The 12,405-nt window shown below is 42.4% G+C and overlaps 1 protein-coding gene across 1 annotated transcript in view; it reads left to right on the plus strand.

Annotated features, from left to right (window-relative positions):
* Positions 1 to 12,405, plus strand: part of LOC117562559 (neural cell adhesion molecule L1-like protein) — a 91,116-nt gene that overhangs the window by 45,066 nt on the left and 33,645 nt on the right. Inside the window, 12 exon segments of the mRNA XM_034240409.1 lie at positions 17 to 125; positions 244 to 434; positions 934 to 1,056; positions 1,995 to 2,023; positions 2,025 to 2,166; positions 2,424 to 2,444; positions 3,035 to 3,146; positions 7,581 to 7,765; positions 8,910 to 9,041; positions 10,783 to 10,923; positions 11,704 to 11,815; positions 12,090 to 12,256. Of these exon segments, the coding sequence (XP_034096300.1) occupies positions 17 to 125; positions 244 to 434; positions 934 to 1,056; positions 1,995 to 2,023; positions 2,025 to 2,166; positions 2,424 to 2,444; positions 3,035 to 3,146; positions 7,581 to 7,765; positions 8,910 to 9,041; positions 10,783 to 10,923; positions 11,704 to 11,815; positions 12,090 to 12,256 (1,464 nt within the window).

Here is a 12,405-nt window from a genome sequence, read left to right on the forward strand (position 1 = left end):
TGCTGTGTTTCTCCAGTCGAGCAGCTGCCCACCATCACCGATCAGTCGCCCAGCTCTCTCATCGCCTTCCCCTTCGACGAGAGCTTCCCGATGATGTGCGAAGCCAAGGGAAACCCCGAGCCAGAGTGAGTAGCTGGTCGCAAAAACAACAGTTTGTCAACAAGTTGAATTTGGGTGGAAAAGGAGCATTCTGCAGTGCTGACCCAAGGCCTTGACATTTCAACACTGCCTTTCTTTATGTAGATTCAGATGGACCAAGAATGGCCAGGAATTCGACCCCGATCTAGACCCCCGACTGATGAAAGAGGAGAATTCTGGGACCTTTGTGATACCTAATAATGGGAACCTCACTGAGTACCAGGGAAACTATCGCTGTTACGCCTCAAACAGACTGGGGACCGCCATATCCAAGGAGATTGAGTTCATTGTGCCCCGTGAGTAACATACATCTGTGTGTAGGTCTGTGTGTGTGTGGTGCTCTGTTACAGTGCTTTCAAAGTGATTCAGGGCCTGTGTAATGACTGCGCCTCTCCATTGTGAGCTTTTCATTGTATCGGACGTGGCAGAAAGTCATTGGGGCTCCCGAGCTTTCCGCCCCTCATCTATAGCACTGGAGAAAAGAGCATTGAGGGTGATGCAGCCTCTCCATCATTTCCTCTGCTACACTTTTCCATTAGCTTCCACACTGTATATAAACTCTCAGGTTGAATCCATGCTATGGGGGGAGACATTTAGCACTCAGCAGCCACATGCCAGACACAATAATAGTAGTGATGGCTGTTTTGTCCAAAATCTCCCATAGATTTCTCCACTGAGTGAAACAGGAAACACTTTATAAGCTTCTGACTAAACCCACGAATGATTTGACTGCCATCTCCTGGAAAACGAGGGAACTGCATCCTTCGTATCATTCATTCCCTTCTTTTCTTTCAGATGTTCCGAAGTTTCCTAAAGAGACCCTGGATCCTGTGGAGGTGGAGGAAGGCCAGGCTTTGGTTTTAGAGTGTAACCCCCCTCAAGGGATACCCCCCCTCCAGATCTACTGGATGACCATCAGTAAGTGAGACCTCTTTGTTGGGATGAATTAACGGATGTCTAATAATAATTTAAAAAATACAAATAATAAAAAAAGAAAATACTAATATTTGAAATAATTACTTTAATTACATTTTTTTTTAAATGCGAAAAAATAAAGGAAAAGACAAATACAATAAAATATAAACAAAAATCACAAGATATTAAAACGGATGAATTCATAATTACACATAAACAGCAAGGAATACATTAAGTAAATGCATATTAAATGTGCAATTCACTTAAAAATACAAATCTTGACATTGTTTTGATGCATCTTAATCCTCACACACAACTATATATATTATATACAATGATAAAGTTATCTATTAAGGGCTTTAACATGTGCTGAAAGACGCTTTACAAAGATAACAAATAAAGTGTCCTTCATTTAAAGTCTTAAGTTAAGCTCAGGTGTATTAGAAACAAAATGTACTTAAGATATTAAAGTAGAAGTCTAATTTCTGTAGGGAAAGTGTTCTCTATGACTTGTATATCTTTTTGCATTGGTGTTATATAGTCTTTAAATAATAATAAACAAAAAGATATTAAAACTAATTAATTGATAATAACACATAAACCGCAAGTGGTAAATTAAGTAAATGCATATTAAATGTGCAATTCAGCTAAAAATACAAATCTTCACATCTTAATCCTCACACACGACTTGCTTAAATGAGGTGTATATATGTACAATAATAATAACGCATTTGAGCTATTAGTTGCTTTGACATGTGCTGGAAGACGCTTTGCAACGATAAAAAATAAAGTGTCCTTCATTTAAAGTCTTACTTAAGTTAAGCTCAGGTGTATTGGAAACTAAATGTTCTTAAGGTATTAAAGTAAAAGCAGGAAGTGTCCTCTATGACTTGTATATCTTGTTAATGGGTGTTTAAAAAAGTGAACGCTCCTCTCCTCAGATCTGCAGCACATCGAGCAGGATGAGAGGGGTCTCCATGGGGCTGAACGGAGACCTCTACTTCTCCCACGCCATGGAGAAGGACAGCCGGAGAGACTACTGCTGCTTCGCCGCCTTCCCCAGGATACGCACCATCGTTCAGAAGAACGCCATGTCGGTCATCGTCAAGACAAGTACGTGTCACCTCAGCGTCTCCATCCTCTCCGGTTCCTGTTTTCATCTGAAAGCTGCATGATGCAACACTTTGATTTGCTCTCAGATCATTTCAGCGATGTCCATATTCACACTTCAAAAGCCATCTGAGTGTCACACACTGTCTCGTTTATTCGCATCTCCTTCGGTTTGATCTCGGTGATGTTTTTGTCGTGATGTATCCCAGCTGTCATGTTCATTGTGGTTTTTCTTTTTGTTTCATTCATCGTCATTTCAGAAAACATGAGTCCTGAAACCGGTAAGTTTGAAGTTTTTAGGGTAGAAAACACTTGCGTTGTGTGTGTGTGTGTGTTGTGTGTGTGTGTGTGTGTGTGTGTGTGTGTGTGTGTGTGTGTGTGGTGTGTGTGTGTGTGTGTGTGTGTGTGTGTGTGTGTGTGTGTGTGTGTGTGTGTGTGTGTGTGTGTGTTGTGTGTGGTGTGTGTGTGTGTGTGTGTGTGTGTGTGTGTGTGTGTGTGTGTGTGTGTGTGTGTGTGTGTGTGTGTGTGTGTGTGTGTGTGTGTGTACATCCTTGTGGGGGACCTACATCTGTTTACACAGTCACGTGTGGGGACTGGCTTCCCCAAGGGTTAGGTGTGTGTGTGTGTGTGTGTGTGTGTGTGTGTCCTCTGAAGCATACTAGTGTAAGCAATAGTACAGACTTCTTTGGGGTGGAAATCATGCTTCCCTTTTCCTACATAGAAGACAAACACAACAGCCAACAAGAAATAATAAAGACAAAACATAGCATGACAGGAATACCATACTTAATGACACACATAGTCACAGCGGGAAAGAACATACGAAATAGTATATATAATAAAGGGTTCACCCTCTGCTGTTCTCCCTCAGCTAACGCCATCCTGGAGCGGAGACCCTCTCTTCTGACGCCTTCTGGTGGCAAGTCAGAGACACAGCTGGTCAAAGGGGAGGACCTGACATTGGAGTGTATTGCTGAGGGATTGTAAGTAGCACTGCCTTTTTAATATTATAAATACATGTAATATTATTCATTTTATGTTCAAAATCCAATCACCGCTCTTGCTAATGCTTCTCACCACATTTGAATGTCATCTTTTTGAAGTCGTATCGCTTTTTCTTGCAGCAAAACTAAAACATATTTTGTCATTATACCATCCTCTTTGATTATCTGAAGAATCAAATAAACCGAGCGCTGCCTAACACAACATGGAGACTACACAGCAAAGCCTTTCTACTCTTTGCCTTTAGTTCTTAATTGATTTTCAGATACTTTGTATGAGTTTCTAAGGACATCGCTCGGACTACCTTTTCAGAAACACTCCTACTCTTTCAGATGTTTTAATAAAGCAGATGAAAAACAGTTTGTGTTGCTTTCAGGCATTATGCTCCTCAAGGTTGGAAAAGAGCCTTTAAGAGAGGAGCTGAACATATTGATATTAGAAAGCAGAAAGCTATCTGTTTATTCTGGCTTTAACAGAATCTAGTGTTTTATAAGTGAGTGGTTCTTTTATCAATATCATTTACTTTCTTTCGAATTACACTTTTCTCTTTGTGTAATTCTCTTTTAAAGCCCTTGAAGTGCATTTGATTTGTTTGGTAGGTGCATAACATATAAATTAAAGGTCCCCTATTATGCAAAATCCACTTCACCACGTCTCTTCTACATCAACATGTGTCCCCTCTTCTTCATGTCTCGTCTACATCAACATGTGTCCCCTCTTCTTCATGTCTCGTCTACATCAACATGTGTCCCCTCTTCTTCATGTCTCTTCTACATCAACATGTGTCCCCTCTTCTTCATGTCTCTTCTACATCAACATGTGTCCCCTCTTCTTCATTTCTCTTCTACATCAACATGTGTCCCCTCTTCTTCATGTCTCTTCTACATCAACATGTGTCCCCTCTTCTTCATGTCTCTTCTACATCAACATGTGTCCCCTCTTCTTCATGTCTCTTCTACATCAACATGTGTCCCCTCTTCTTCATGTCTCTTCTACAATCAACATGTGTCCCCTCTTCTTCATGTCTCTTCTACATCAACATGTGTCCCCTCTTCTTCATGTCTCTAATACATCAACATGTGTCCCCTCTTCTTCATGTCTCTTCTACATCAACATGTGTCCCCTCTTCTTCATGTCTCTTCTACATCAACATGTGTCCCCTCTTCTTCATGTCTCTTCTACATCAACATGTGTCCCCTCTTCTTCATGTCTCTTCTGCATCAGCAGTGTCCCCTCTTCTCCATTCTCTCCTTCATCAACTGGTTGTCCCCTCTTCTTCATGTCTCTTCTACATCAACATGTGTCCCCTCTTCTCATGTCCTCTTCTACATCAACATGTGTCCCCTCTTCTTCATGTCTCTTCTACATCAACATGTGTCCCCTCTTCTTCATGTCTCTTCTGCATCAGCATGTGTCCCCTCTTCTCCATGTCTCTTCTACATCAACATGTGTCCCCTCTTCTTCATGTCTCTTCTTCATCAACATGTGTCCCCTCTTCTTCATGTCTCCTCTACATCAACATGTGTCCCCTCTTCTCCATGTCTCTTCTACATCAACATGTGTCCCCTCTTCTTCTTGTCTCTTCTTCATCAACATGTGTCCCCTCTTCTTCATGTCTCTACTACATCAACATGTGTCCCCTCTTCTTCATGTCTCTTCTTCATCAACATGTGTCCCCTCTTCTTCATGTCTCCTCTACATCAGCATGTGTCCCCTCTTCTCCATGTCTCTTCTACATCAACATGTGTCCCCTCTTCTTCTTGTCTCTTCTTCATCAACATGTGTCCCCTCTTCTTCATGTCTCTTCTACATCAACATGTGTCCCCTCTTCTTCATGTCTCTTCTTCATCAACATGTGTCCCCTCTTCTTCATGTCTCCTCTACATCAACATGTGTCCCCTCTTCTTCATGTCTCTTCTACATCAACATGTGTCCCCTCTTCTTCATGTCTCCTCTACATCAACATGTGTCCCCTCTTCTTCATGTCTCTTCTACATCAACATGTGTCCCCTCTTCTTCATGTCTCTTCTTCATCAACATGTGTCCCCTCTTCTTCATGTCTCTTCTACATCAACATGTGTCCCCTCTTCTTCATGTCTCTTCTTCATCAACATGTGTCCCCTCTTCTTCATGTCTCTTCTACATCAACATGTGTCCCCTCTTCTTCATGTCTCTTCTACAACAACATGTGTCCCCTCTTCTTCATGTCTCTTCTACATCAACATGTGTCCCCTCTTCTCCATGTCTCTTCTTCATCAACATGTGTCCCCTCTTCTTCATGTCTCTTCTACATCAACATGTGTCCCCTCTTCTTCATGTCTCTTCTACATCAACATGTGTCCCCTCTTCTTCATGTCTCTTCTACATCAACATGTGTCCCCTCTTCTTCATGTCTCTTCTACATCAACATGTGGTCCCCCTCTTCTTCATGTCTCTTTTACATCAACATGTGTCCCCTCTTCTTCCATGTCTCTTCTACATCAACATGTGTCCCCTCTTCTCCACGTCTCTTCTACATCAGCATGTGTCCCCTCTTCTTCATGTCTCTTCTACATCAACATGTGTCCCCTCTTCTTCATGTCTCTTCTACATCAGCATGTGTCCCCTCTTCTTCATGTCTCTTTCTACATCAACATGTGTCCCCTCTTCTCCATGTCTCTTCTACATCAGCATGTGTTCCCCCTCTTCTCCATGGTCTCTTCTACATCAACATGTGTCCCCTCTTCTTCATGTCTCTTCTACATCAGCATGTGTCCCCTCTTCTTCATGTCTCTTCTACACAACATGTGTCCCCTCTTCTTCATGTCTCTTCTACATCAAACATGTGTCCCCTCTTCTTCATGTCTCTTCTGCATCAAACATGTGTCCCCCTCTTCTTCATGTCTCTTCTACATCAACATGTGTCCCCCTCTTCTTCATGTCTCTTCTACATCAGCATGTGTCCCCTCTTCTTCCTGTCTCTTCTACATCAACATGTGTCCCCTCTTCTTCATGTCTCTTCTACATCAACATGTGTCCCCTCTTCTTCATGTCTCTTCTACATCAACATTGTGTCCCCTCTTCTTCATGTCTCTTCTACATCAACACGTGTCCCCTCTTCTTCAGGTCTCTTCTACATCAACACGTGTCCCCTCTTCTTCATGTCCTCTTCTACATCAACTGTGTCCCCTCTTCTTCATGTCTCTTCTACATCAACACGTGTCCCCCTCTTACTTCATGTCTCTTCTACACATCAACACGTGTCCCCTCTTCTTCATGTCTCTTCTGCATCAACATGTGTCCCCTCTTCTTCATGTCTCTTCTACATCAACATGTGTCCCTCTTCTTCATGTCTCTTCTACATCAACATGTGTCCCCCTCTTCTTCATGTCTCTTCTACATCAACATGTGTACCCCTCTTCTCATGTCTCTTCTACATCAACATTGTCCTTAGGTCCCCATTTTCCCCTCTTCTTCATGTCTCTTCTACAATCAATAGTGTCCCCTCTTCTTCATGTCTCTTCTACATCAACATGTGTCTCCTCTTCTTCATGTCTCTTCTACATCAACATGTGTCCCCTCTTCTTCATGTCTCTTCTACATCAACATGTGTCCCCTCTTCTTCATGTCTCTTCTACATCAACATGTGTCCCCTCTTCTTCATGTCTCTTCTACATCAACATGGTCCCCCTCTTCTTCATGTCTCTTCTACATCACATGTGTCCCCTCTGTGGAAAGAGACTCTGAAAGTTTCAGGAACAAAGATTCTCTCTCTTTTTGATCCATTTCTATAAAAACCTGTCTGAAAATGAGCTGATCAGATTTTGGCCACTTCATGATGTCATAACGATGTGTTGGCTTGTGTAACCATTAGCCAATCACCAACCAAGGTAACCCCCCCCCCCCACCTTATCACCTGAATGTCCTCCTAGAGCACCATTGTGTTCTTTCTAACCAAATGTCTCTCAGAGGGGCGTGGGGAGGGGCTCCTTATTTTCATCTAAGGTAACAGACAGAGAATCAGCACTTTGGAAACAGGGCTGAAACAGAGGGGATTATGGGTAATGCTGCAATGATCTGTTTGGTGTTTCAGCCAATCAGAGACTTGTTTTGTATATATCTTTTATATTATCTATTAACGGGTGGCGCAGTGGTTAGAGCGTTGATCATCAGCGTTGGTGAACTCCAGTTCGAAACCCGCCTCGGCCGCCGCTGCGTCAGGCCGTTGTGTCCTTGGGCAAAACACTTTACCCGCATCTGCTCCTGTGGGTAATGTCCACAGTAATGACTCTTACATGTCTAATATGTGTAGAGCGCTTTGAGCACCTGTAAAAGCGCTCTAATTAAAAATGTAATGCATCATTATTATATCTGGGACATATATTGCTGAAAAACAGTGTAATAGGGGACCTTTAACGTTCTCTCTTTGCTGTTAGTCCAACTCCTCAGGTAGAGTGGGTGAAGATGGGTCATCGGCTGCTCCCCTCTAAAGTCATACAGGAGAACCACAAGAAACAGCTGATTGTGCCGAGGGTGGAGCTGGAGGACAGCGGGAAGTACATGTGCAAAGCCAAGAACGCTCTGGGAGAGGCCGTCCATTACTTCATGGTGACGGTAGAAGGTAAATGCAGCCAGTTGACCTAAGATTTTCATTGTCATAACTACACTGTAGCTATTCACAAATGACAATTAAAGCCTTGAATCTTGAAGCTTGAGTTGCTAAATGACTCTGGTGTATTATTTTCTCTTTCTTATTTACTTCTACTACTACTAATGCTACGTTTGAAATAATTCCACATTTGAATGGTTAGCTGATGGTCGACCTTTCAATGTTTAAAGCAGACCATTTTTCAGAATTAGTAGCTCTAATAAAATGGGATGATATTGATTACGTTTTAAGGAGGCAAAACGACTGTCAATCGATGAAGTACAGAAAAGTATGATTACAATTCTTAAAATACTGCATTCAAGTCCTGCATTTAGAAATGTACTAAGACAACGAAATGCAGTCAGCATCGAACCAGAAGTGCAAAATAAGCAGTGCAGTGTTATTCAAGGTATAATCTGAAGTATTCACATTTTGAACAGAAAAGTTGTCTAACTATAAAAATTCCTTTCTAAATATATTGGAGAGGAGTATAAAGTAGACGAAATGCAAAAAGGTAAGTTTAGTACCTCTGAATTATACTTAAGCACTTGCTTTTTACTTTAAACGTTAAGTGCCCTACTTGAATTCCCATCACTGAGTAACGTTAGATTGAATGTAATGTAGATAAAGATTAAGTAAAAATGGCAGCTTATTTATTCACACATCGCTATAGATGCCGTACTATTAGCTATATAAGATCCTATTAGAAACATAGTGACTAAGGCATATGTACTTTGAAGTGGAACTTTGCCTGAAGCCATTATACAGGGATTACATTTCATTCTAACATCCTGTACATATGTATGGTTTCTATGGCTCCGTGCTTTACTGAGCTTTGTGTCAGTCGTGCCGACTGTACCGAGCTGTATGTGCATATACATTACACTCTGACGATAATCATCTCAGGGATAGAAACCTTTACATAATGTCTATTATGTTCCCGCAATGATCCGGGGGAAGCAGCTGAAGTGCCTCTTACTCCTCAATAGCCAGACCTGTAAATATAGCGTTTATCTCAGCAGGGCTCTTATGCAGAATAACATATGCTCCTGTGATGGAGTCCACTCATGATGACTCTCATCCGCTGGGTAATATCCTGCTGATTGTGTCTCCGCAGAGCCTCCGGAGTGGGTGGTGGAGCCGGAGAGTCAGCTTAGTATGATCGGATCAGACGTGCTCATCAAGTGCTCGGCCAGCGGGACGCCCCGCCCCAGGATCACATGGAGGGTGAACGGAGAGCCTCTGCAGGGTCAGTCCACACCACACCATCATTTCAGACTCATTTTACCACTTCAAACGTCTCTCCTGAGGGCTAATCCGGACGCCTGGGGGTTTGAATGAATCGGAATACCTTTATTAGTCCCACAGAGGGGACATTTATGTTGTTACAGCAGAAAAGAGCCAAAGACAGCTTAATGTTACCTAGGCATGCATACACGTTTAAAAGTATTAAATTACATTATAATTACATTATAATTAAAAAAAGTTACACAATTTACAAAATACACATCCTGAAACAGTTCTGAGGATTTAGCAGCCAGGTATAAATCGCACAGTTATTAACGGCATATATACATATTGCACATATAGCACATAGTTGGTTGGTATTTAACAACAAGGGGTGTTATAGTCTGTGTGGGGGGGGGGGTTAGGGTAAAGTGGTGATGTTGTCTTGCTATTCTTGTGAATACAATGGTAGCCAAACATTTAAAGGGATGAATGGATTAACACAATGATAAAATAACCCGGAAGAAAATGAAAGATCATGTTGTCTTTATTTCACTTTGGCTGGGCGTAAGGCACACATGTTGGTTTGATTAGATCTTTATTTGGGAAGGGGGGATTTTATCCTCAGCTCCTATATATTAAGCCCTTAATGCAGGGGTGTCAAACTCAAGGCCCGGGGGCCGAATCCGGCCCGCGACTTCATTTAATGTGGCCCGCATGCAAAGAATATAATACGTTCATTATACGGTTACATGCCACTTTACAGGGGCACGTTGCCCATCAACTACATGTCCCACAATGCATCTTATTTTGTGACATGCTCACTGAAGAGACTTGCAATTATTTGCCCTAGACTTCTGCTTTCAGACGTAGTTAATGATGAAGTTATTACCCTATCCGATTATAATCCAATGCAGAGTCAATAATGTATTATAATACATTATTTATTATATTTTTATATAGTCTTAAAGTCACAACCGGCCCTTTGAGTGCAACCATAATTCTGATGTGGCCCGCAATGAAATTGAGTTTGACACCCCTGCCTTAATGCATTAAAATCACTGTTTTAGTTTTAAACTTGAATATTCTCTTGGATTAGAAATGTACGAGAAAATAAAAAGTTTGTGGTTATCTTTAAGGATCCACATTGGTTAACTTAACAAGGTTTGATCAACCTCATGACTCCACAGACGCTCAACCCTAACCCAGTATGGAACATTTTCTCCATTGTTGTAGTTACTGATGCACAAATGCACTCACCTCATACAGTATAGACCCGATTCACAGCCATGTCTCTTGAAGTGAGATTTCTTATCGTTAAATCTGATTGCAAGGTATCATTTGATAAGATCATCCACTGCACGCATCTTACAAGGCAAGTTAGGCCATCGGGTTCTCAACAAAAAACATGCTTTTCCCGATATTCGTGAATTTCTTTAAATATTCCCCACTAACTATATGACTTTAATCACAGAAATGATTACATATTATACCCTTCCCTCTGCTCTATAATTGATTTTTCTTTATCTACAATTGCCCTAATAAGCGTTGATACATAATTTACAACATTGGAGAGAGTGTTCAGAAGTGGACTGGATAGATAGCCCTGGCTTATTGCCCTTAGAGAGAATGAAATAGACTCAAAGCTAGAGAGTCAATCGGAGAAATTAAAGCTAAGATTGTGAATCCAGTGTGTCTATCATGTACATACAGCGTTGCAGCATGTAGGGCAATGATCGAAAACAAATCTATGTATTTCACAGGTTCCCCCGCTGCCAACAGGAAGGTGTTTGACGACACCATCATGCTACACAACGCCAAAGAGTCTGACAGCGCCGTGTATCAGTGCGAGGCCTCCAACAAACACGGCACCCTTCTGTCAAACGCAAACATCATGGTCATGAGTAAGTGTGTCTCTTCTGTTAGCAGGCACCACTTCACTTTCATCAAGTACAAAAAGGAATCTGTTTTCCACCGCGTTTGTTTCACAGTGTGTGTGAGCAAGTGCCAGACGTTGCAGTGAGTCATCAGGAGACCGCTGTCTGATGTGTCTGAGCTAAAGAGCTGCTGCTGATGTTGGCATATGTCCATAAAGCAGCGAGGAGCCCGGGGAAGAAGGCCTGTCTACAAACTCCTTCATTCGGGCTAGCGCTTCTCCCTGTGGAGCAACAAGCCTGCCATTTATATGCTAACAAGTTCTCCCTCAATTCCATACTGATTTCAGGGCCATGTGTTGCTTTACAAGTGCAGATTATAGGGGGAAAAAAGTGTTTTTCTGTCACTCCCGCACCAACGTGTGCAGCTTGTTCTCCGTGACACAGGAGTTAATAACGCCGGACAGCCGCTGAATGCTAAGTCCCGGCGGCTGCCTTTGTAAACAATTGGGAGAGACAGAGCATTTTTAAAATGGGAGGCTTTGGCTACAACTGATAAGGTGCACACACTCGGCTCACTCATTGTTTTCTTTGATTTCATTCTTTGGCATTTATTGACAGCCGAGTGGTTTTTTAACACAAAGGAGGCAACAATTACCGCGGCAGTGCTGTTTAACCCGGGATTATCTGCCTCATTCCTTCCTGTTTGTTTTTAAGAATACATTTGCAAACCTGATCTCTCTCTCGTTATTTTAAAACTCCTGAAAGTACCACCGTTCAAGTTTCTCTAACAACTTCTGCTCTTTACAGATCTGGCCCCCATGATTTTAACCAAGGAAGGGGAGGAATACACCGCAGTGGAGGGGAAGGGAGCGATGATGCACTGCAATGTGTTCAGCTCTCCTCCTCCTACTATCACATGGTAGGTGTGCTCTCCGTTACGCCAGCAGAGAGCAGTGGATCTCAACGTGAAGCTGCACTCAGTCCCTCGGCATGCATCGTGTCTCTTTATTAGTGACCTGCTGTTTCGTTTAAACCCTGTCGCTCAACGTTAAATGTTCTATTCAGCAACTTCTTATTCCTTCTTTGCTGCCACAGCTTGCTGTTTATCCAGTCAGGCTGCTACTGTGTTCATATTTCATTTGGCCTTAAGCACTTTGAAGCTTTAATGAGGGTTTTTCTGAATGTTTACCCAGGAGCAGGGACGACTCCCCTGAATCCGTGCAGGGACAGAGGTTTAGTGTTCACGACAACGGGTCGCTGGAGATCTACGGCACGGAGAAGGACGACATGGGACAGTACCAGTGCTTTGCGAAAAACACAGAGGGGTCGTCCGCCCTCAACGCCATGCTCTACGTGAGAGGTAAAAGCTTCACCTGATAAAAAGTTTCCATTGGCTCACAGCCATTACCATGACACTAATACTAAAGTCCCCTACGTGTATTGGGGTTACAGATGGGGTCCAAAACTAGCAAGCCACATGAATGTTTGGGAGCAAATTGATTGTATAAG

The sequence above is a fragment of the Gymnodraco acuticeps genome, unplaced genomic scaffold, assembly GCF_902827175.1.
Source record: "Gymnodraco acuticeps unplaced genomic scaffold, fGymAcu1.1, whole genome shotgun sequence".
In the NCBI taxonomy this organism is placed as follows: domain Eukaryota; kingdom Metazoa; phylum Chordata; class Actinopteri; order Perciformes; family Bathydraconidae; genus Gymnodraco; species Gymnodraco acuticeps.